The 25,078-nt window shown below is 42.3% G+C and overlaps 1 protein-coding gene across 1 annotated transcript in view; it reads right to left on the reverse strand.

Annotated features, from left to right (window-relative positions):
- Positions 1-25,078, reverse strand: part of Apaf1 (apoptotic peptidase activating factor 1) — a 78,618-nt gene that overhangs the window by 46,883 nt on the left and 6,657 nt on the right. The window contains exons 5-12 of the mRNA XM_036170143.1: positions 17,111-17,294; positions 11,537-11,649; positions 11,279-11,410; positions 9,673-9,911; positions 8,643-8,810; positions 7,277-7,408; positions 5,298-5,411; positions 3,680-3,864 (exon numbers count right to left, since the gene is read on the reverse strand). Coding sequence (XP_036026036.1) covers positions 3,680-3,864; positions 5,298-5,411; positions 7,277-7,408; positions 8,643-8,810; positions 9,673-9,911; positions 11,279-11,410; positions 11,537-11,649; positions 17,111-17,294 — 1,267 coding nt within the window. The remainder of the gene's footprint in view (positions 1-3,679; positions 3,865-5,297; positions 5,412-7,276; positions 7,409-8,642; positions 8,811-9,672; positions 9,912-11,278; positions 11,411-11,536; positions 11,650-17,110; positions 17,295-25,078) is intronic.

The raw sequence follows: 25,078 nt of genomic DNA on the forward strand, positions 1-25,078 counted from the left end.
TACTTGCAAAGCGAGGAGGACTAGACTAAGAAGATAATCTTTCCAGGTGAATGCAATGGCTCACACTTGTAATCTCAGATACCTGGGAGCCTAAAGCAGAAGGACCCAGTGCAAGCCCAGCCTGAACATCGAGACTGTCTTTAAAACAAAACAAATACAACCTGTCTTTCCTTTGATCATCTATTCAATTCCTCAGGCTAAGACAGTGGTCTTCACAATGACAGACGCAGAGTACAAAGATAACAAATGGACGCATGAACGAACTACTTCTTTAAAACTGAAACTCAAACTGAAGCTTATGAATGCAAACCCTGTATAACTGAAAAAGAAAACGTTTCTAGTGCTGAAATAAAGCGTTCTTGGAATATGGTCGGGTCCAATCTAGGTAAAGAAAAGCACAACTACGGCTGGCATCCTATGCCAGCATCCTATGCTGGCACAACGGGGGAGGAGCAGAAAACAGTAAAAATTAAATGTCTCAGTATTCCTAAGGGAGAAAGAACTGGACCTCTGTCCATTTGATCATATCAAGTGTGAAGAATCCATGTAAGAGCTGGAGACACAGCTCGGTTGTTAAGGTGCCTAACCCACAACCATGGGGACCACAGTCAGGTGTGTGTGGCAGCCTGCCTGCAATTCCTGCACTCGGGAGGCAAGGTGGAGGCAGGGGTTTCCTTAGAGCAAGCAGGCTAGCCAGATTAACCCTGCTGGCCAGCTCCAGTTCAACTGAGAGACCTGTCTCAATGAGTATGATGGAGAGATGAAGGAAGACTTCATTCATATGTCAAGCCCAGGCTTACCCATACACATGCACACACATATACACACAAACAGCATACACATGCATGCACACACACATACACACAAACGTGCAAACAGCATATACACATCCAAATGTGCACACACAAACACATTTTTAAAAAAGATTTCATTTAGCCAGGTGGTGGTGGTGCACACCTTTAATCCCAGCACTCGGAAGGCAGAGCCAGGCAGATCTCTCTGAGTTCAAGGCCAGCCTGGTCTACAGAGTGAGATCCAGGACAGGCTCCAAAAGCTATACAGACAAACCCTGTCTCAAAAAACTAAAGGAAAAAAATTTTTTCATTTAGTCACTAACTAAACAGGAAGTTATTAAACATCCCCAAGTTCCTACTGAATACAATGGTAAGGAGTAGGCAGATGTTAAATGCTCCTCCTAGTAACAACAGCTAATGTTACAAAGCACTTTCTGAGAGCTGGATACTGCTCTAGGCTCTGTATGCATGCAAGAATATATTGACACAGCCCTTGGGACTGGAGAGATGGCTCAGCAGTTAAGAGCACTGGCTGTTCTTCCAGAGGTCCTGAGTTCAATTCCCAGCAACCACATGGTGGCTCACAACCATCTAAAATGAGATCTGGTGCCCCCTTCTACCTTGCAGGCATACATGCAGACAGAACACTGTATACATAATAAATAAATCAATCTTTAAAAAAAAAAAAAAAAGACAGCCCTCTAGCCCTCTCTATGCTAGGACTATGTTATGGATTGGTATGATTAGGCAAGAGAAATTGAACAAATGTTCCCTAATAATTAACAAGTATAACAATTGAGAGCTGGAACAGAAGCCCAGGCAATCAAGAACAGGAATTCTATCCTAATTTCTATACCATTCTGCACCACAGGATAGATGGACTGATACAGAAGAAAAGCAAGTAAAACGATAATCACAACAAAGGCTCACAAGGGAGGAGAAAGCAAGATGTGTCCTAGATCTAATGGAGCTCCCACGAGGCTGCTACCCTGATAGAAGCCACCCTTCACGTTGCCTTAAGGGAAGTAAAACTCCACTTTTGAAGAAAATGAATCTGGGAAAGGAGGAACAGGAAGTATGAATTTTCATTTTACATCTCTCAGTTTTTTACCTAGAAAAATTTAATTATGTGTGAGTCTATGTGTGAGTGCTGTGCCCAAGAAGGCCAAAGACATCAAATCCCCCTGACGCAGCTAGGGTCATGCGCAGTGGTGAGCCACCCAACCGAAACTGAACTGAGTCCTCTGCAAGAGCAGTAAGCCCTCTCAACTCCTGAGCTACCACTACAGCTCTTCAACTTGTTGTTTTCACCAAGAAACGGGTCCTAAGCCAGTAGGACGGTTAACAGGTACTGACACTTACAGCCAAGCCTGACGCCAACCTGAGCTCAATCCCTGGGACCCACTTAGCGAAAGAGGGAACCAATTCTGCAAGTTATTCTCTGACCTCCACAGGTGCACTGGGACACATTCACCCACACCTCAAAACACACATTCAAAACACACATACTCAAAGTAAATGAAAAAATGTGATCTTAAAAACTGAGCCGTCGCTCCTGCCCTGAGAACAGCCTTTTTAAGATCTGGAAGAGTCGGGGCTGGAGAGGTGCCTCAGCAGTTAAGAGCACTGACTGCTCTTGCAGAAGACTCAGCTTTGGTTCTCAGTACCCACATCAGACAGCTTACAATCACCTTTAAGTCTAGTGCTCTCTGGCCTTTCCAGGAACCTATGGTGCACATAAACTTATTCAGACACATACTACACATAAACAAAAATAATAACATATCTTTCTTTCTTTTTCTTTATTTTTGTTTGTTTGTTTGTTTGGGGGGGTTTTATTTATTTGTTTGTTTTCTTCAAGACAGGGTTTCTCTGTGGAACAGTCCTAGCTGTCCTGGAACTCACTCTATAGACCAGGTTGGCCTCCAACTCACAGAGATCCATCTGCCTCTGCCTCCTGAGTGCTGCAATTAAAGGCGTGCACCACCACACCTGGCTAAATAACACATCTTTAAAAAAAAAAAAAATTAAAGAAAAAAAATGTGAAGAATCAGGCTGGGGAAAATGTCTCAAAGAGATGACAGGAGTTTGGATCCCCAAAGTCCATCTAAATGCTAGGTGGGCATGGCAGTTTGCCTATAGTCCCACCTCAGAAGGCAGAGACACACAGCAGACCCTCCAGAGCAAGCCAGCCAGCAAGATCAGCCATATTAGGGAGCCCTTGCTTTGACTAAGGATCCTGCCTCAAAGAATAAGAAGGAAAAGCTACCATGGAAAATTCCTAATATAAACCTAGGTCTTCCACGTCCACATGCCCACACATGCATGTACACTACATACACAATTACAAAAATGTATACATTATGGACGTGCACCACACACATATAAATATGAAAAGAAAAAAGGACTGGAAAATGCTTTTTAAAAAAGATGAAGAATTAAATTAAATTCATTAAATAAAATCTCTGGCAAAAAAAAGTAAAAGTGACTTTATAGGCATTATCTCATTTAAATCTTCATTAAAGTAGTATTTCCCTCAAAGGATTATTATCTCCACTTCACAGATGAGAAACTAACGTTTTGTATGTTCAAAAATCATAAATGACAATGTTTTAGTGTGGAGACTCAAACCTAGGTCTGTGGCTCCAAGTCTTCACTGTCACACTAGATTATAGTAGCATTTGATATTAATATTTAGGATGACCTGTTTCTAGAAACTGTGATGATGCAATTATTTTCTCCTATGCTTACTTCTCTGAAACTTTCCTCCAGCCAGGAACACTTATTATGTTTCTAAAGTAGTTAAATCTCACAGAGTGTGCTTAGTCACCACCAGGAAGGAGAAGAACAATTAACAGTGGAGTCTGGTCTCTCTAGCAACTCACATCCACTCCAGGTAAAGCCTTCCACTGTCCACCTCCTGCTTGGCCTGCAGCTTTGCTTGCTGATAAACTTCCGAAGTTTCTGGTTCACAGAGGCCCAGCTGTACAATATTAGGAAATGGCTGCCGTCCAAGAAGGTGTCCATTTAAGGATAAAAACTCTTGAAAATTCTCACAGACTGCACAATCCTATGAATAAACTGAAATCTGTTAGACATATAGCCAGAGCAAAACCTGACATATTTTTCTTTCTATGATCTTGACATTTTAAAACTTAAATGAAATATTCCCTACATGAACTAAAATATGAACAGCCAACCACTAGGCCATAAATACAGTTACAGCGTGTGTGGTGCGTGCTCACTCGCTTGCTCGCCCCCCCCCCCCTCTCTCTCTCTCTCTGTCTCTCTCACACACACACACACACACACACTCTCGCCCCTACCCCCTGGCTGTTGCTCAGCATGTAAGCTGCTCACAGTTACTGCTTCAATGCTGTGCCTGCCTGCATGCTCCTTGCCATGACAGTCATGGACACATCCTCTGAAATATATCCAAGCCCCCGATTAAATGCTTTCTCTTAAATGCCTGGGTGTGTCTTCCCAGCAACAGAAAAGTACTTAAGACAGAAGTAGTTACCGAGGACTGAGGCATTGCAGGATAGGACTGCCCATATTGGGTTTTGGAGAAATATGGAAGACAATGGGACTCTGGACTAGAAAAAGCAGCTGAATGTCGTTAAGTGGGGCTTAACTGGCCATCCGAACAGAAGCTTGGGGGACAGTAGTGCAGACAGCAATGTGGACTACGGAGGCCCAACTCAAGAGGTTTCAGAATAGAAAAAATAAATTAGTAACTGGGTTAGAGACTATTTTTGTGATAATCTGGCAAAGAATGTAGCTGTTTTCTTGCCTTGTCCAATGAATCTGCCTGAGGCTAAATTAAAGAGTTTTGGACTAATATCATTGACGGAGATTTCAAGAGAAAGCAGGGCAGAAAGACATACTGAATCCAAAATTAAATAAATAAATACGGTGGTCCTTGACTAACTTTTAGACTCAGAGTAAAAAAAACTCAATATCAATGGGCATGGTGGCTCACGATGTTAATCCCAAAACTTTAGGCAGGCAGATCCCTGTGAGTTTGAGGCCAGCCTGGTCTACATAGTGAGTTCCAGGACAGCCAGATATAACCTGTCTCAAATTAAAAAAAAAAAAAAAAAAAAAAAAAAAAAAAAAAAAAAAAACACTGAAAACCATTCTTCCTCAGTTTTCAAACTTCAACCCTCCCTTTATTCTCTGCAGGCCAGGAAGCAATTAACTAAAATCAAAGGTCACAGAAAGAAAATGATCTCCATTCTGCTCATTCCCACCATTAAACCTAGAATCAAATGTCAAAATGAGACATCCTTTAAATACTAAGTGTTCTTGGTGGCAGTGCACGTGCCTTTAATCCCAGCACTCAGGAGGCAGAGGCAGGCGGATCTCTGTGAGTTTGAGGCCAGCCTGGGCTACAGAGTGAGCTCCAGACCAGGGCTGTTACACAGAGAAACCCTGTCTTGAAAATACAAAAAATAAAAACAAAAACAAAAAAATAAATAAATACTCCACACTAATACACACCTTTTCATCCAATATATGACTGTATTCCACAAATTCATGAATCAGATGGGCAGGGCCAACAAGTTCCGTTTTTGCTTTAATCCAATCCAGGGAAAACATTAAAGCACAAAGTTCCTTAAAAATAAAGGAAACACAGTAAGACAGGAGCACTGTTTTAAAAAAAGAAAAGAATTTCAACTAGAGCCTCATTATCCTAACACTACTGAGGAACACTCTGCAGACATCTAAAATTTTTTTTTTTTTTTTTTTTTTTTTTTTTGGAGCTGAGGATTGAACCCAGGGCCTTGCACTTGCTAGGCAAGCACTCTACCACTGAGCTAAATCCCCAACCCCAGACATCTAAAATTTAAGACCAGAGGAAAGATAGTAAAATGAACATATAATCTCAAAGAAATATAAAATATAAAATGGGCCCCACATCTTAACTCAAAACAAACTTCAGTTGTATAAAGGATCTTCCTTTACTTCCTGATCCCTCTTTTTCTCCTTCTATTTATTGTCTCTGCCCGCCAGCCTGCCTATCCTTTCTCCTGTCTCGCTATTGGCCATTCATCTCTTTATTAGACCATCAGGTGTTTTAGACAAGCACAGTAACACAGCTTCAGAGTTAAACAAATGCAACATAAAAGAATGCAACACATCTCTGCATCATTAAACAAATGTTCCACAGCACAAACAAATGAGACATCTTTAACTAATATTCTACAACAATCCCTCCCTTCCTCCTCTATGATTTACTCATTGTCTTACATAAATGTAGTTTCTCTTCCCCATTGTCTATTTACTGAGAGCAGACACTGTTTACGGTTTAGACTCATAATGAAGAACAACAGCATTCTCCAACAAGTACTCAATAAGTACCTGATGAATGAATGAATATCCTTTCCCGCCCTCCATCTCCACATAAAGCTAATAAACAAATCCACACTGCAGACAGAGGGGAGCTACAGTTAAGAGGAGAAACTGATTCATTTGCTGCAGTCACTAAGATACCCTATTTTTTTTCCTTTCCGGAGCTGAGGATCGAACCCAGGGCCTTGTGCTTGCTCAGCAAGTGCTCTACCACTGAGTTAAATCCCCAACCCCGATACCCTTTTTTTAATCACAAGAGAAAAATAGAAAAAAAAAATCTTACACAAGACGTATTTTCACTAATTAAAAAAAAAAGTCTAGTCGGGCAGTGGTGGCACACACCTTTAATCCCAGTCCTTGGGACACAGAGCCGGGAGGATCTCTGTGAGTTCAAGGCCAGCCTGGTCTACGGAGCAAGATCCAGGACAGGCACAAAACTACACAGAGGAAACCCTGTCTCAAAAAACCAAAAAAAAAAGAAAGGTCTAGGGCTGGCAAAATGGCTCAAAGGGTAAAGATGCTTGCGCCAACCTGTGAACCTAACCCTAGCCTTTAACACATGGAGGAAGCGGAGACCCAACTCCACCAGCTGTCCTCTGACTTCCACATGCACTCCAAGCCGTGCACACACACACACAAACATACAAAATAAACAAGCAAATGTAATAAGTGACATTCTTTAAATTCTAATGGGATAACGCATGACACCAAAGAAAAATTTTACATAGAATTTATGTAAAAATTCAAATATCCAGTAAAATAGAGAGTAATATCATTTTTACTAATTCCTTCAATAAAATTTAAGAAATAACTCAAGGAAGAGTTAGAGAGATGACTCAGTGGTTAAGAGCACGTGCTGCTCTTGCAGAAGACCCGAGTTCAGTTCCCAGCATCCACATCAGGCAGCTCACAACCATTTGTAATTTCAGTTCCAGGAGCCTGGTACTGTCTTCTGGCATCCCTGGGTACTGCATACACAAGGTGCACATACATACATGCAGCCAAAACACTCATACACATAAAATAAAAATAAAATCTTTAAGAAACATAAATAAACCCAAAGGGAAAAAACGTTTACAACCTATGGAAAAAGTGAAATAAAATAATTTTCACAAGTGTCCTCTTACTTTGTGCATATTGGCACTGGCCATGTGATAGGCTAGGAAGTTGTACCAATACATGCAGTCCTCCTGATCTGGAGACAGAGTGTTTGGCTGGTAATACCTCTGAAACTGAGTGACCATCTTCCTATGCAGATCCTGAAACACAAACCAAGCATGTCAGAGGACACAAACAATAAAACCTGAGCAGCACAGTATCTCCCATTTACAAAGCTATAAAGAAAATCTCCCCTACAAGCTAGTCACCAATGGGAAAGTCAGTAGATTTACAGTGGAGAAATCAAGTAAATACCCCTTTAACCAAATAATCAACATCTACATTATCCATAAGACACATCAACCTCAATACTTGACAGGGTGTGATAAAGGCACAACATCATTTCTGTGTAATTCTTTTAAAAAAAAAAAAATTGAGGCAGGCAGTGGTGTCGCACGCCTTTAATCCCAGCACTCGGGAGTCAGAGGCAGGTAGATCTCTGAGTTTGAGGCCAGCTTAGGCTAAAGAGTGAGCTGCAGGACCTATACAAAGAAACCCTGTCTCGAAAAAAAATGAAAAATTGTGTGTGTATATTTATGTGTGTGTGTGTGTGTGTGTGTAGGTTTGTACACGTTGACTGCAGGTGCCCACAAGGGCCAAAAGAGGCTGTCAGATCCTCTGAAACTGGAATTACAGGCAGTTGTGAGCCTAATGTGGGTTCTGGAAACAGAATTTGGGTTCTCTCAAAGAGCAGCAAGTGTGCTAGGCGGTGGTGGCGCACACCCTTAATCCCAGCACTCAAGAGGCAGAGGCAGGCAGATCTCTGTGAGTTCGAGGCCAGGCAGGGCTACAGAGTGAGCTCCAGGACAGGCACCAAAACTACACAGAGAAACCCTGTCTCAAAAAAGAGAGAGAGAGAGAGAGAGAGAGAGAGCGCGCAGCAAGTGCTCTGAATCACTGAGCCATCTCTCCAGCACCTGTGTTATTCTAGCCAAATCAGTAGCCCTCAACCCACTGAGAAGCCATCCGACAAGACCAAATGAGGGAGCGCTGATTAAATGAGCTGAGGGATATTAGTGAGACGACAAAGGAAAAGATGCTGCCATTTTCAGGTCCGTCATGGGGTCCTGAGTTGAATCTGACTACACAAAGAACTTGGAAGAGAACGTGGTAGAATTTTAAAAACATGTATTAGCTAATAATAGTGCATCAATGGTAACTTTCCTGGTTTTGATAACTGTGTTATAGTTGTGTGAGATGTTCGAAATAAGGGAAAGGGAAACAAAGCAGAAGTTTACACGAAGGAAGTGTGCAGTACAGTCTGCACATCTTTGTATGTCCAGTCTAGAACTGTTTCAGAATAAAGGGTAAATGCATGCGAGGAGATTTCAGTACCTGGAGCTGACTTCGGTTCTTCTCTGTCAGAAAATCTACTTGAAGATCATGTAAATAATAACAAAATGACTTTCCATTCCGATCACAGAATAAGAGAGACTTATTAACAAACTCCTGCAATATGTCTTCAACTTCTTCCGTTTCCAAGTCCCAGAGAATACACAACACCTAGGAACCATTTTAACAAGCATTTAATATACCACAAAAGTGCAGTGAGTAGTAAGTACTATAGATAAAGTGTTTTAACCAATACATATGATTTTAAAGCCCTGAAAAAGAATGTCTCCACATCTGGCCACAGGTTGGGGAATCTTGTGGAAGAGGGGGAGGAAGGATTGTAGGAGCCAGAGGGGTCAAGGGCACCACAAGAACACAGCCACAGAGTCAACTAACCGGGGCTCACAGGGACTGAACCGACAATCAAGGAGCCTGCATGGAGCTGCCCTAGGTGTTCCACATACACGTTAGGGTCGTGTAGCTTGGTATTCTTGTAGGACTCCTAACAGTGGAAGCGGGAGGTGTCTGACTCTTTTGCCTGCTCTAGGGACCCTTGTCCTCCTACTGGGTTTCCTCGTCCAGTCCTGAAGTAGGAGAGTATGCACCTAGACTTGTGGTAACTTGTTAGGCCATGTTTGGTTGATGTCCCTGGGAGGCCCGCTCTTTTCTGAAGGGAAACGAAGGGTGAGTGGATATGGGGGAGAGGGAGCAGCAGGGACTGGGAGGAGAGGAGGGAGGGGAAACCTAGTCAGGATATAATAAATGAAAGAATAAATTTTAAAAATTTAAAAAGAATGTCTCCATGTCTTAAGAAGTTCAGTTAGTTCTCAGGATAAAAGGAGAAACTGGATGGTTCTCTGACTTCTCTAGAACCACTGAGAAAGAATTAAGGAACTCACAAGTTCAACAGAGAGCCCTTTATGGAGACTAAGAACAGAGGGACTTTGGAACCATCACCTATCACCTCAGTACCGATTATCAAAGTTCACATGCCATAAATAGCCGATGATAAGGAATGTTGGTCAGTCCATACCTTTGTAGGGACCTTGACGTCCTTCTGCAGGATGGAAAGATCTGTGTAATAATCTTTGATATCTTCTCTGAGCATGTCAACACTTATAGACATGGCTTCATCCAGAGCCTCATAATCATAAGAGGAGGATTTCCGTATTCTCTTAAACTGCTTATTCTGAAGCTGTCTGAGGTAGTATGCCCAGCGATTGGGGAAATCACGTAAAAGTGCACCGATTAAAGACACTACAAGAGGAGAACCTGGCGAGGAAAGGTGATTATGTTAGGATCATCCTATTTTAAAATCACCACTAAACAACTGAAAATTTAACCCCCAATTGTGTGTATGGAGGTAAGTGTGGGTGTGTGTGGGTACAGGTGGGGAGCAGAGAGGGAGTAAGCAGTGGGGGGAGGGGGGTGAAGGTCAGAGGACAACCTGTAGGAGCCAGTTCTGTCCTCCCGTGCAGACTCTGAGGATGAAACGCAGGCTGTCAGGCTTAGCAGCAAGCATCTTTACCAACTCAGCCATCTCGCCGGCACAAGAAACAACTTTCAGTGCAAGTTACCCCAAGTCTCAGGACATTTCTAACGCCTGGCTCACTCTACTGCATGGTGTGTCTTAGGCTAGGATGCACTTCACTGACCGGTTATTTGTCCAGCTCCTTTCGGTCACACCTGTGCGGTGACGTTCAGAGAGAGCTGCAGAGGCTGAACACAAGAACGAGCCCCTGAAAGGTGCCGCAGTGAAGACAAGACTGGAGGCGCTCTCCTCGCTGCCGAAACCTTTCGGCGCACTGTTACGTATGTCTCTGTATCACCCTTTCTAAGGCACTAAATAGATCCCCTGCCTTCTGTGGACTGCTCAAACAAATCAACCACATTTGAGCATCACAGCTGCTGAGTCACAAGCATGGGCACCGCAACCTGGAACTTGTTCACTGGCATCTGCAGTTGGAAGTGGGACAGGTAGTCGTGGGAACCGATCCTTCAACCAGTTAAGAATTAACTAAAAGGAGCACTCGGGAGGCAGAGGCAGGCGGATCTCTGAGTTCGAGGCCAGACTGGTCTACAAAGCGAGTTCCAGGAAAGGAGCAAAGCTACACAGAGAAACCCTGTCTCAAAATACCAAAAAAAAAAAAAAAGAACTAACTTTAGGACATGTGGTGTCAGAGGGATCTATGCTGTCAACGTTCAGGAAGAGAAACTAAGTCTGAGATGGTGGTTTTGTTTCCCTCTGTGTCCTCAGGACAAGTAAAAGTTTTACTTCACAAATAAAAACCGGAAGTTGGCAGACAACAGCATTTACTTACCAAACTGAAACATTCAGTTTATAAAATTCCAAGCAAAATAATGTTTAAGTGATGTTCATAATATGTTTCAGTTTGATAGGAAAAGTCTTAACTTCATCTCTCTCATTAACATACTCTTTAACATATGGTGGTTACAAGCAACGTTACTCTACAGAATAAATGCCCAGTGTATTCACTTGAGGTATGAGAGGCACCTCAAATATTAATGCCACAAAACAGGTTTGGGGTGTTTGTGTGCTAAGTTAGCACACTCCTCAGCTTACTTTTCAAAGAGAGCGTCCGTATTCCCACAAGCTCCCCCACAGTCAGCAGCCATACCTTTGCATTCTTTTATAATACTGTGAGCCTCCGCTGGCAAATCTTCTTTCTTCATGTTAACAAAAAGTGACAAGATTTCAAGTCCCTTCTCTTTCCCTAGGCCACTCTCCACAGAGACAACATACTTAGGACCTGAAGCAAAATTGTAGCACAATGTCAGCAATTTGTTATGTCACATATGTACATGTACTGAATGAAACAATGCCTTTTAATTTAATAACTTTGCAATAGTATTAAAAAGTAAACTAAAAGCCTTACCCATTACTGAATCTGTAACACTCTTATCTCTGGTTGTAAGAAGAATACGACACTGGTTGTCGAAAGCTTTTAACACCCAAGGATCCCAAATATCATCCAGGATCAACAGAGACCTAAGATAAAAAAAGGAAATAAAATCATGCTGGGCGGTGGTGGCACACACCTACAATCCCAGCACTCGGGAGGCAGAGGCAGGTGGATCTCTGAGTTCGAGGCCAGCCTGGTCTACAGAGTGAGTTCCAGGTCATCCAAGGCTACAGAAAAACCCTGCCTCAAAACAAACAAACAAATCACTAATGACTCTTACTTTACACTTCTTTTAAAAACAAATTCTAAGACAAGAGCAAGGTGGCAGACTGGAAGTTTCTTCCATGTGTCTCCATGATCGAGAAGAGTCAGGGTAGCAAAGGAGAAACTGTGGTTCCAAGAGGAAAAGAAAGGAAAAGTGTGAGAAACTGTGGTGGTTTGAATAGGACCCCCACAGGCTGTTTACAGGATCGGGAGGTGAGGCCTTGTCGGTGGAGGTGTGTCACTAGGAGTGGACTTTGGTCTTGTTCACTGCCTGCTGCCTGTGGATGAGGATGTAAGCTCTCAGCTCCTTCTCCAGCACCATGCCTGTCTGCCCCCTGCCGTGATGGTAATGGACTGACCCTGAAACTGAAGTCAGCCCCAATTAAACCTGTCTTTATGAGAGCTGCTTCGGTGGTTCTGGTGTCTCTTCACAGCAACAGAATAATAACTAAGTCAGAAGTCAAGGCTGGCGACAGTACAAAGTAAGTAAAGTATGCATGCACATACAGACACAACACAAACTTGACTTTTAAAAAAGGCTCTTCAGTTAAAAGAACCGGCCACTCTTACAGTGGAGCCAGGTTTGTCTCCCCAAACTCACTGGGCAGCTAACAACAGTCTGAAATTCCAGTTCTAGGGGACCCAACGCCCTCTTCTAGCCTCCACAGGCACCAAGCACAGATATGTTACACATACATATTTGCAGGCAAAATACTAACACTCATAAAACAATAAAAATAGTATTAAAAACCAACAATAAAACAGTAGGTTAACACAAAGGTAAAAGAAAAAGTAAGAAACGGTCTATACTCCAACACAGCTTCCTAGGCAGGAGAGGAAACATACCACAAGGGAGCCAGAGAGTCCTCTGCACAAAAGCCTGGAAAGCCCAGACCCAAGAGAAGCCCCCAGTCCGCACCCACCCACCCACCCCAGCTGAAAACTGGTGCAGGGATCTGGTGTAACAGCAACACCTCCTACACAGCAGGCTAGCTCTGAAGAAAGGAATCCTATCACCCTCATAACTTTCAGTGCTTACAGCCAGGTGCTCTCTTGAGAGGAGCCTACTGTTAGAGCCTGAGTTACTATGGGTACTAGGAAAGAAAAAGCCAGCTAGCCGAGTTCTATGCTCAGGTCTCCCACATGGCCGGAATGCCACAGCTTCCCTTGCCCTGAGTCACTTATTACTGGGCCAGCTCAGGAAGCACTGATACCTGGGGCAGGTATGCAGTTCCTTCCCATCTTACTCCAGTGCTGTTTGCTTTTCTACTTTTAACACTCTCAGAAGGTATGCTTGGTTTGGAAGTCTGCCAGTCCGGCCTCTGGAGCAAATGGGGACCTGCCAGGCCAAAGACTGCAAAGCTTTCTGGGGAAACAGTGGCAGTCTGTGCTCCAAGAGGGGAAGCTTCTGAAGTGAACAGTCTCCACACTGAAAACTTAGCCATGGTCGGCCTTTCCCCAAACCTACATACAGCACCAAACTGTACTGTGCAAAATACAACAGACTACAGCCACGACTCACTACCCACCTCCAGAGCTGACAGATGCCATGGTTAGAGAACCCAGAGAGGGGCTTCTCCAATCCCTAGCTTAATTATTTTTCAAAACCAGAGTCTAGTGTTGTTTCATTCCTTAAAGTCTATTAGTTCATATTCTTGTGTGATCATTTGACTGTGTTCTGACAAATAAAGCTCACTTGGAGTCAGAGGGCAGAGCTAGGCACTAGTTGACCATAAAGTTTGGAGGACTGTAGACAGAGAGGAGCAGGAAGTGGTAAGGCAGGGCTGAGAGAGGATCTCGGCCCTTTCGGATGGAGGAACTGAAAAGGGGGAAAACAACTGGTGGTTGCCCCTGTTCTCCGATCCGCAGATTCTTACCCCAATATTTGACTCCCAGTTTTTTATTGATAAAGATTAATTAGATTAAGCCGGGCGGTGTTGGCACACGCCTTTAGTCCCAGCACTAGGGAGGCAGAGGCAGGTGGATCTCTGTGAGTTCGAGGCCAGCCTGATCTACAGAGTGAGTTCCAGGAGAGGCGCAAAGCTACACAGAGAAACCCTGTCTCGAAAAACAAAACAAAACAAAGAAAAGATTAATTAGATTAATGCTTCATCATGTTTTATTCCTCTTACCTTTACCTAATTTTATTTATACATTTTTATTTGTAATGGAATTTTTAACTTCTCTTTCTCTTCACATTCCTTTTTCGCCTTCTTTAATTTTGCTTCTTGTTTCCACTTTCCCTGAACACTCCTTTATTCATTCTTTCACATCTGTTTTTTATTTTTACTAATTTCTAATTTCAAAGTTTATTCTTGTACTTTCTTTTCTCTGGTTACTGGGTGTAGAAGCTGTGATGGACGTCTACTGTGTTTTGTACTTCGTTTCTTTTCATGGTGATAGAGGTGGTGGTAGTGGAGGTGGTGGTGGTGTGGCAGACTATCTTCCCTTCAAAGAGCTACTCATGAGGACTCGTGAACATAACTCTTTCAAATGCTTATAACTTCAATAATTATACCCAAAGATACTAAAATGGTTGAAATCTAAAGCCAAACTTAAAAAAAGAATCTGTCTGTTGGGGTTGGGAATGCTCAGTGGTAGAGCGCTTGCCAAGCAAGCACAAGGCCCTGGGTTCGGTCCTCAGCTCTGGAAAAAAAAAAAGAATCTGTCCTGTAGGGTCAGATGATGGTGCTAAAGTCATTTGGATAGACTTTATTTGTCCTTCATTTCTGAAGAATAGCATTCTGGGCAGTGTTCTTAATTGTTGGGAAACTACTTTTCAGACTTTATCATCTACTCTCCCTTAGCCTGTAAGGATTTCTGCTGAGACATCTGCTGTTAACCTAGGAGGGATTTCCTTATATAAACGTGATGCTTTTCTCTTGATTTTTACTGCAGAGTAGGGGTCACTGTTTTGGGATAAGCTGGCCTGGAACATGCTATTGTAGACCAGAATAGCCTCAAACTCAGAGATCCACTTGCCTCCCATGGGCTGGGATTAAAGGCATGTACCACCACACCCAGCTTCTTGTCCCTTTTTGCAATCTGTTTTGTCCTTTTATTATTTGTTTGTTTGTTTGTTTAGTTTACCTGACTGAGCACTTTTTAAAATTTATCATTTTTATTACTTATGTATATGTGTATATCACATGCATACACCACAGCATGTACATAAAAGTCAGAGGACAACTTGCAGGAGTCAGTTTTCTCCTTCCACCATGTGAGATCTAGGATCAAACTCAGGTTCTCAAGCTGGGCAGCAAGCTCCCTCATCCACTAGGCCAAAGACCCTGATGGTGTTCCATCTGTCCTTGTTCTTGAGACAGTCTCACTATGTAGCTACGCTATCCTCAGACCCCCATTCCCCCTTCCTCCTAACTCCTGAGGTTACAAGTGTACCTCACAACACCTGGACCTAGATGAGTTGTTCCAAAGACTGAGCTCAGAAATTCTTCCTTCTGCTTGATCCAGTTTGAGATTCTCAACTGTAGTTTTAATCATGTAATTGACTTCACTGGGTTCAATACTATCATCTCCTATCATACTAAATTTCTCATTCAGATAATGTACTATTTTCTTAATTTCTTAATTTTACTCTGTATTTTCTCATATCTCATTGAGTTTCCTTAAAATCACTCATTTTCAGAAATTCATCAAGTTACTTTTCTTCTAGGTCTGGTGCTAAAAAGCTGTTATAACCCTTAGGAGACATCACGTCACCATACTTTTTTTATGGTTTTGTGTCCCTAAGTTGATATCTGTGCCTCTCCCAGTGCTAGTCCGGTAGGCTACGTTAACTCTGGTTCCATGTGGCATAATAATGTAATGAGTATGCAATTTCTTCAGCTATAATCAAAATCTGGACAAAATCTGTGGGTACCTCTGTAACAAAGGGTATGGTGGTTTGAATGAGAAGAGTCCCCATAGGCTCTTATGTTTGAATATGTGGTCCCCAGTTAGCTGAATTGTCTGAGAAGTATTAGGAGGTATGTAGCCTTATACAGGTGATGTGCCACTGGAGACTGCCTATGAGGTTCCAAATTGTAAATCCGTGTGCCTCTACTTCCTGTTGGTGGTTCATAGCTGATTCTTGGCTGTTTCTGCTGCCATACCTTTATTTGCTGTGATATCCAGGAAGTATAGTATAGGCGGATAAGCAGAGAGGAGAATTTTGGGGATAGGAAGACTGAGTCAAGAGACACTGCCAGTCACCACAATGAGAAGTAAGATGTACAGACACCAGTAAGCCACGAGCCACATGGCAAGGTATAGATTTATAGAAATGGGTTAATTTAAGATGTAAGATCTAGATAGCAAGAAGCCTGCCACAGCCATACAGTTTATAAGTAATATAAGCCTCTGTGTCTTTACTTGGGTCTGAGGGGCTGCAGGAGCCAGGTGGACACAGGAAAACTTCAGCTACATTTACTCTGCCAAACTGTAAGCCCAAAACAAACTCCTTCTTCTATAAATTGCTTTGGTCATGGTGTCTAAGACAAGAGGTTTGTAAGATTGTTCCACCATCTGAGATGCAGCAGAAGGGATATGATCATTGGGATCTGCTAGACACTAGCCTAGCGAAACCGACTATAAGCTGCAGGTTCTATAAGAGACCCAGTATCATGGAGCTCTAGAGGAAGATGCCCAACATCTGCCTTTGACCTCCTCAGGTGCACACACGGGTGCATATGCACACACATACATACACCACACACAGTTCTTAAGTCATGGGATGACTTAGACCGGAGTTCAATTCCCATAATCCATGCTAGAAACAAAGCTGTCTTCTAACACACACACACACACACACACACACACACACACACACACACACAAATGAACTTTAAAATAAATCCTTTTAGCTAGGGATACAGCACAGTGGTAGAACACTTGCCTAACATGGATGAAGCCTTGGGTTCAATCCCCAACCACACAAAAATAAGAAATCCTTCCTTCTTTCCTTTCTCAGTCTTTAATTAGTTGTTCAGATTTTTTTCTTGTTCTGTGTTGATCCAGTAGAAATAGTTTATCCAAACCAAGAAGTTTGCATTTTCCAACAAAGACCACTCACCCACTATAAACTGTATTTCTTAAAACCCTACAATGGCACATAAGAGGCAATACAATAAATAAGACACAAAAACGAGCGGTTTAGACCAAGTGGTAGGCGCTTTCTTTTCTAAAACTAGAAGACAGCAGGGAAGCAGTGGTTCTCAGGAAAGGGCACGGTATTCTCAGGATGTCAGTAAGTCTCCTAAACTACCCACATTTGATCATCTGTACCTTGGGTGTTTGCGCAGCATCAGAACACGGAGCCGGTCTTTTGCCTCCTCGATATTAAGTGGAAGCCTCTGGGAGAAGTTCTCTTCCTGATCCAACCGTGTGCAAAGATTCTGCAGTTTCATCAGAAGTCCAGATTTGTCTTGTTTTCCAACTGAAACCCAGTGTACACCCCCTGGGAAACAACCTAATAAGGAAAAAAGAGTAACTGTATAAAGGTAAGGCCTCTGAACAAGAGCCCTCTCTGAATGCTTTACTGTTAAGTATCAAGTGCATGCCAGGCTTCAATCTCACATCTTTACCTTCTCTGGAGTCAAGCTACAAATTTGGATAAGAGTTTACTGCTGAACTACAACCGAAATCTAAGAGAAACTGAAGATTTTCAGTTAGGACAGTATCTGAGGCTATGAGGGAAGTATTTTTGCCTTACCAAGCGACCTTTCATGATCTTTGTTCCCAGCTATCACTGTCTTGTACGAATCATTTCTCAATGCCAGTGCTCTTGACACATGGGGCTGAGTTCTTCTTTGTTGTGAGGGATTTTCCCATGTAGACTAAGACAGTTTACAACCTCCTCATCCCTATTCTGGGATGCTAATAGGATCCTCCCTATCAGTACTACACCAAAACTACATTCAAACACGGTGAAATACCCTTCTAGGTGGAGAAAAACCATCCAGTTAAGAACAAAGGACACCAAGGCTAAAGAGATGGCTCAGTGGTTAAGAGCTCTAGCTGCAGAGGAGCCACGTATGCTTCCCAGCACCTACATGGTGGTTTATGTCCTTCCTTAACTCCACTTCCAGGGGATGTGACTCCCTCTTGGCCTCTGAGGGACAGACATGTGGTGCACACACACACACATGTAGGCTACACACACATAAAATAAGAATAAATATTTTCTAGAAGAGAACAAACAACATCTGTGAGCACACAGTTCATCCACTATGGCTCTCAGAATTCTCAAATGTGCTCCTCTGCTTGCTGGCTCTGCCCTTCTAGCACATCATTTCACACTAGGCTCCTGTGCTATACTGAAGGAAGACTACTCTATTTACTGCAGAGCTGCTAAGAGAAATTTAAAATATAAAATGCCATAGGCATGGTGACATACACATTTATGCCCAGCACTCAGGAGGCAGAGGCAGAAAGATTTCTGTGAGTTCAAGGTCAGCTTGGCCTACAGAGCAAATCCAGGACAGTCAGGACTACACAGAGAAACCTTGTCTCAAAAACTAAATATATGAGTAAATAAATAAATATCAGGCAGGATTATCAGTGTTATGCTTCTGAAAGCACCTTAAAAATATTAAGCTTTAAATTAGTAAGCATTTACAAAAATGTCTATCACTATTATTACTGTTATCATTATTGTTAATTAAACAATACATTTTCGCTGGGCAGTGGTGGCGCACACCTTTAATCCCAGCACTCAGGAGGCAGAGGCAGGCAGATGACAAGCTCAAAGCCAGTACACAATACACACAGCAAGATTCTGTCCAAAAAATAAATAAATAAAACCTAGTTGGAACAGTAGCTCATACCTATGACATAATCCCAGCACTCGGGAAACACCTAATGCAGAGGAGGATGTACAAGAGGCAGGAAGGTGAACCGGCATTGCCATTGTGGGAATAAATATGGAGTTTTGCCCCGTATCACCATATGGAATAGCTACACCACACCTGGATGTAAACCTAAAGGATTCTAAGTTACCATACCACAGAGATACTTATCCATCCATGCTTGCTGCTGCACTACTCACAACAGTCAAGATATGGAACCAGCCCAGAGATCCATTAACACACAAATGCGTATATAAAATGTGGTATACGTGCCAATGGGATAATTACATTGTTATTACAGGAAAATAAAAGAAACTGGAGACCAAAGTATAAAGCAAAATAAACAAAAATGAGGAAGAAAAACACTACATTTTCCTCTCACATACAAAAAGTAGACTTAAATGTATAGGAGTGATGACATGGTTCAGTGGTAAAGACACATGCCACAAATCCGATGACCTGAGTTCAATCCTGGAGTGCCACAAGGTAGAAAGAGAATAAACTTCTACAAATTGTCCTCTGAGCTCCACAGGCGCGCGCGTGCTCTCTCTCTCTCTGTCTGTCTCTGTCTCTCTGTCTGTCTGTCTGTCTCTCTCTCTCTGTCTCTCTCTCTCTCTCTCTCTCTCTCTCTCACACACACACACACACACACACATATATACACACACACACACAAATAAGTGAAATAATTTTTCATTTCCTTCAATTTGTGTGTGTGTGTGTGTGTGTGTGTGTGTGTGTGTGTGTGTGTGTGTGTGTAGAACAGAGAGGGACTAAGAGGGGAAGAGATCTAAAGAGAGGAAGGGGAGAACAAGAGGATGAGCAGAGGACAGAGAGGGCAAAGGCAGTGTGAGAACAAGAACAGCATCAGGGCACGTACGTATGAAAATACACAGTGAAGCTCATTGCTCTGAGCTGGAGCGATGGTGCAGCAGGTAAACATGACTGCCACACGAACCTGACAACCTGGATCCCACAGACAGGTGGAAGGACAGGACGGACTCACAAAGCTGTCTTCAGACCTCCATGTGTGGGCTGTGCACATGCGCACCACAAGCACACACGCACACAGACAGACAGAAAGACATGCACACACTAATAAATAATCTTATTAAAAATTGTCGGGCACAGTGGGACATACTGTGTCCCAGCACTCAGGAGGCAGAGGCAACTGTCTCTGAGTTCGAGGCCAGCCTGGTCTACAGAGTGAGTTCTAGGACAGCCAGGGCTACACACAGGAAAACCCTGTCTTAAAAAAAAAAAAAAGGAGGAGGAGGAGGAGAACTTTTTAAAAGAAGCTCATTGTTTTGTGTGCTAACTAAAAGGGATGGATAGGTTTTAAAGAAAAAAGACAAAGACAAAAAGTCTGGTTTGATTATGCGTATTAGAAGGTAGACAAGAAATCCTACCACTTTACTTTCAGAAACTTCCAGACATTCTAGGCTATGATGAAACGTAGGTCCTATAGCTGTGCTATGTATATTTGGAAACACACTGAAAATATTTTTAAAAATTCACTCCAAGCCGTTACCCAAGAGTTAGAACTAAGGAGACTGGCAAATGAAGAGAGCTTTTCCATATGCTGGCCAAGCACTCTACCCACTGAGCTAGCTGGTCCAGCAGCCATCTTATCGGTGGTTTTGAGAAGGCATCTCAGTCTGTGAACTAGGTCAGCCTCGACCTCCCAACTCTCTTGCCTCACACTCCTGAATACACCTCCACATTTAGCTTATTTTCACTTCTTTTTAACTAAGAAATTCTACTTTTATAATACTTCAGTTTTTAAATCTAAAAGAATGTGCTTTCCACTTTTTAAAGAAATTATCCCAGGGTTGGGGATTTAGCTCAGTGGTAGAGCACTTGCCTAGCAAGCAAGCACAAGGCCCTGGGTTCGATCCTCAGCTCAAAAAAAAAAAAAAAAAAATTATCCCAGGATTAAAACACAGTGGAGTATCTTAATGGAGCTAGCTGATAAACTCCTCCACTTTTAAGTACCATGTTCCTAGGGTAAAGCCTTCCTGTCCTAAATGTAAAATTACCACATTTAACTACCATCTTCCTACGTTATTTAAAACTGCAGTGGGTATTACAAGCATATGCAAGAAAAAAACAAAACAAACACATTGATTTCAAAAACAAAAAGGTAGACAAATACATTAAGTGATAAACTAATCTACAAATCTACCATTACAATACAGTATTTAGTTAAACAATGAACTGTTATGTCTGCATTTTAGGAAGATTCTAAACATCATAACTATGGGCACAAGAGGGAGCAATTTAGCCTTGAATGAAGTTTGTACTTGTAATTCATTCAGAGAAATTTATTCAAAGAAAAACTGCCTTTATTCAGAGGAGGGAAAAGGTCTCATTCTGTTTTCACATGAGGTTTTCCCTGGTAGCAATTAATAATCTAATAACATCAAGAAAATCTTGGAAAGGACAGAAACAAGTAAGTAGGCAGCCTATAAAAAAAGCTCCCATGCTTTAAAGACACAACATAGGGCTGGCAAGATGGCTGAGTGAGTTCAAAGCAAACCTGACAACCTCAGTTCAACCACTGAAATCCACATGGAAGGAGAGAAGTGGTAGCCATGGCACCCATACATCTGCACATGTGCACATACAGAAATACACACACAGAGTACTGTAATTGTTTTAAAGATATGTCGACATGTTCTGTGTGAGTGTGTGTGTGTGTGTGTGTGTGTGTGTGTGTGTGAGAGAGAGAGAGAGAGAGAGAGAGAGAGAGAATTAAACTTTCAAAAGAAATCTGGTTTATTTAAAAATGTATAGATAGGCAGTGAAAACCCAAAAGTATAGGAGGAATATGAATTAACTTCACATGTATGGAAGATTTACTAGTGTATCTGGGCTTTTCTCAGAGTAAAGTGCTTAAGGACTGGGGAGGTGGCTCTGTCAGTCAGTGCTAGCGTAAGTATTGAGCAGGGGACCTGAATTTAATCACTAACACCAATGTAAAAAGCCAGATGCAGGAGAACAAAATAGGGCATGCTTAAAATCTGTGGAGAAAGGCAGATCCCTATGACTGGCTGCCCAGCTAGCCTAGCTCAGTCACTGAGCTCTAGGTTCAGGGAGACACCCTGTCTCAAATATAAAGTAGAGAACAATTGAGGAAAACACCTTATGCTGACCTCTGGCTTCCACAAGCACACGTGTACGTACACACACACACACACACACACACACACACACACACACACACACATGTTCCTGAGCCATCAACCCTCTAAGTTTTTATTCACTTTTAATCCCTAAAATTAAAAGTTCGTCATAATATAGAGCAACTTAAATGAGGTACTCTTTATATATTCTAAAGAAAGTCTATCATGAAACTGAAATGAAAACTTATTTCTTAACACTAAAAGAACTTAAGCCCATTCTATCCTGAAATACCTCTCATGACCAATTTTGCAGTAGTTTGCTTAGGGGTTTGTTTCAGACAGGCTCACTGTACAGCCTTGGCTATCCAGGAACTCACTATGAAGATCAGGTTGACCTTGAATGCAGAGATCTACCTATTTCAAACTCCCATGTGCTGGAATTAATGGCATGCAACACCACTTCCAGGCAGCCAGCGAGGTTTTAAAAACTATTCTGAGGGTTGGGGATTTAGTTCAGTGGTAGAGCGTTTGCCTAGCAAGCACAAGGCCCTGGGTTCGATCCTCGGTTCAAAAAAAAACAAACAAAAAAACTATTCTGGGGCTAGAAAGATGGCTCAGAGGTTAAGAGCACCAACTGCTCTTCCAGAGGTCCTGAGTTCAATTCCCAGCACCCACATGGTGGCTCACAACCATCTGTAATGAGATCTGGTGCCCTCTTCTGTATACATAATAAATAAATAAATCTTTAAACAAAAAAAAACATTCTGAGGCTCTGGAGACTTTCAAAGAGCTAATAAGTCCCAAGAAACTTCTTTTACGACAGAAAAAGAAAAGAAAGGAACTAAACACTAAGGACTGGGCATCCTGTCAAAACTGCCATCAATAGTGCTAAAAAGGGCTAAGAAGTCAGAAACTAAATCCTTGTGCACAAAGATGTTCCCTAGACTCTATCTTCCCAATCTCTTACAGGCCTATTAAGTCATCCATTTAATTTGTCATTTAAACTGATCACTGATTAAGACTTGTATTTCTAAATGACCTCTAGAAGTCAGAACTGTATCTGGATTTCCTACAAGTGTTAAACAAATAGGGTTCACTAAAAAATGAAGGTGCTAGTGAGACATACAGGCATTTACAGCCAAACCTGATGGCCTGAGTCTGGATTCCCAGTACCTACATGATGCAAAGAGAGAACCAACCGCTGTCCTCCACAGAAGTGCTATGGCATGTACACACACACACACACACACACACACCCCACAGGTGTACACACACAATAATAAGTATTTTTAGGAAAGTCAACACTGGGGTAGTGTTACATTTATTCCTGATGAATATCATGAGAATCCTGCCAAGCAAAGCTGAGCCCCTCATCTGTCCAGTGTGTCTCTGCCTTATCCACTCGCCGCCCTTCCCCTTCCTGCTTCCCGACTCTTCCAGCCCTGGTCTGCCTAGCCAACTTCTACTCTGTCTCTGAAATTCAACTAAATGCCATCTCATTCAGGAAACGCACTATCCATCCCCTTCCTCTAGAAAGAGAGTGTTCCTTCCTTCTAACTTTGTACCCTGTGTTAGTTAGGGCTCTTAGAGGAACAGAACGCATAGAATGAATCTAGATAGATAGATAGATAGATAGATAGATAGATAGATAGATAGATAGATAGATAGATATAGAGAGAGAGAGGGAGAGAGAGAGAGAGAGAGAAGATAGGCAGGCAGGCAGGCAGACAGGATTTAGTAGAATGGCTTCTTACAAGCTGTGGTCCAGCTAGCCCAACAATGGCTGTCTACCAACAGAAAGGCCAAGAGTCCAGTAGCTGTTCAGTTCACAAAGCTGGATGTTCAGAATACACCAGAATCCCAAAGAAGCAGGCTCTAATGCCAGGGAAGGAATGGACTTGCCAGTGAGAGTAAGGCAAACGGGCAAAGAGAGCGAGCTTCCTTCTTCCACGACCTTTATATAGGCTGCCAGCAGAAGCTGTGGCCCACATTAAAAGTGGATCTCTCCACCTCAAAAGATCTGGATCAAAAGTGTATCTTCCCATCTCAAAAATCCTGAATGAAAAGTGGTTCTTCCCCCTTCCAATGATTTGATTAGCTGGTGTGCCCAGCTGCTTGGGTTTTAGTTAATTTCAGATGTAGTCAAGGTGATAACCAAGAACAGCCATCACATATTCTGTACTTTTTTCTTCTACCATTCCATTTTTCACATATACAGTAATTTATATAATTTAATTTATAATATATATAATATACAGTTTAATAATATATGTCTGTTCCCCTACTAGACTACGAATGAATCCCTCAAAGCATACCCTTCTTTTTTTGATCTCCCATTCCCAAAACTGTCAATCACACAGTAGGTGCTCAGATATTTACGATATGCATGAATACCTGAGGAAAGGAAAATCAGTCACCAGATGATATATGGAGCTTTAAAGCCACTCTTAAAAATACTCCACTGAGGCTGGAGAGATGGCTCAGCGGGTAAGAGCACTGACTACTCTTCCAGAAGACCCAGGTTCAATTCCCAGCACCCACGGGGCAGCTCACACCTGTCTGTAACTCTTGGTCCAGGGGATCTAACTCCCCCACATAGACATGCAGGCAGAATACTACCAATGAACATAAAATAAAATTAAAAAAAAAAAAAAAACACTCCACTGGTGGTAGTCAATTGTAAGGTTTCCTTCTTGGGAATTACACAAGGCAGGTGAGCTAATTTTTATTTTTAATTATTATGTGCATATGTGAATGCCTGAATGTAGATTTGTGGATGTGAACGCAGTGCCAAGGAAAACAGAAGTGGGCATCAGATTTCCTGTGAGTCACCTGACATGGGTGCTGGGAACTAAACTCAGGTTCTCTGAAAGACCAATAGCCATCTCTCCAGCACCAGGATTTTTATTTTTAAAGATAATTACAGCTGGGGAATGTAGCTCAGTTGGTAGAGTGTTGACTAGCAGGCCTGAAGCTCTGGGCTCAATTCCTCACAACACTGTATGCCAGTAACGTCAACACTTAGAAGGGAAAATCACACAGGGATCAGAAATTTAGAGAATTAAAGACTAGTCTAGGTACATGAGATCAGTCTCTCCCTCTCCACCCCACCCCATCCCATCTCCCAAAAGAAAAGAAAGAAAAGATACAAAGCTAATAGAAGTAATCACAGAAAAAAGGGACTGAGGACAGGGCTCGGGGGTAAAAGCACTTGCTACAAGCATGAGGATCTGAATTCAGATCCCAGCACCCAAGTAAATACCAGGTGGTCAGAGTGGCTC

Source organism: Onychomys torridus, chromosome 20, assembly GCF_903995425.1.
Source record: "Onychomys torridus chromosome 20, mOncTor1.1, whole genome shotgun sequence".
Taxonomy (NCBI): Eukaryota; Metazoa; Chordata; class Mammalia; order Rodentia; family Cricetidae; genus Onychomys; species Onychomys torridus.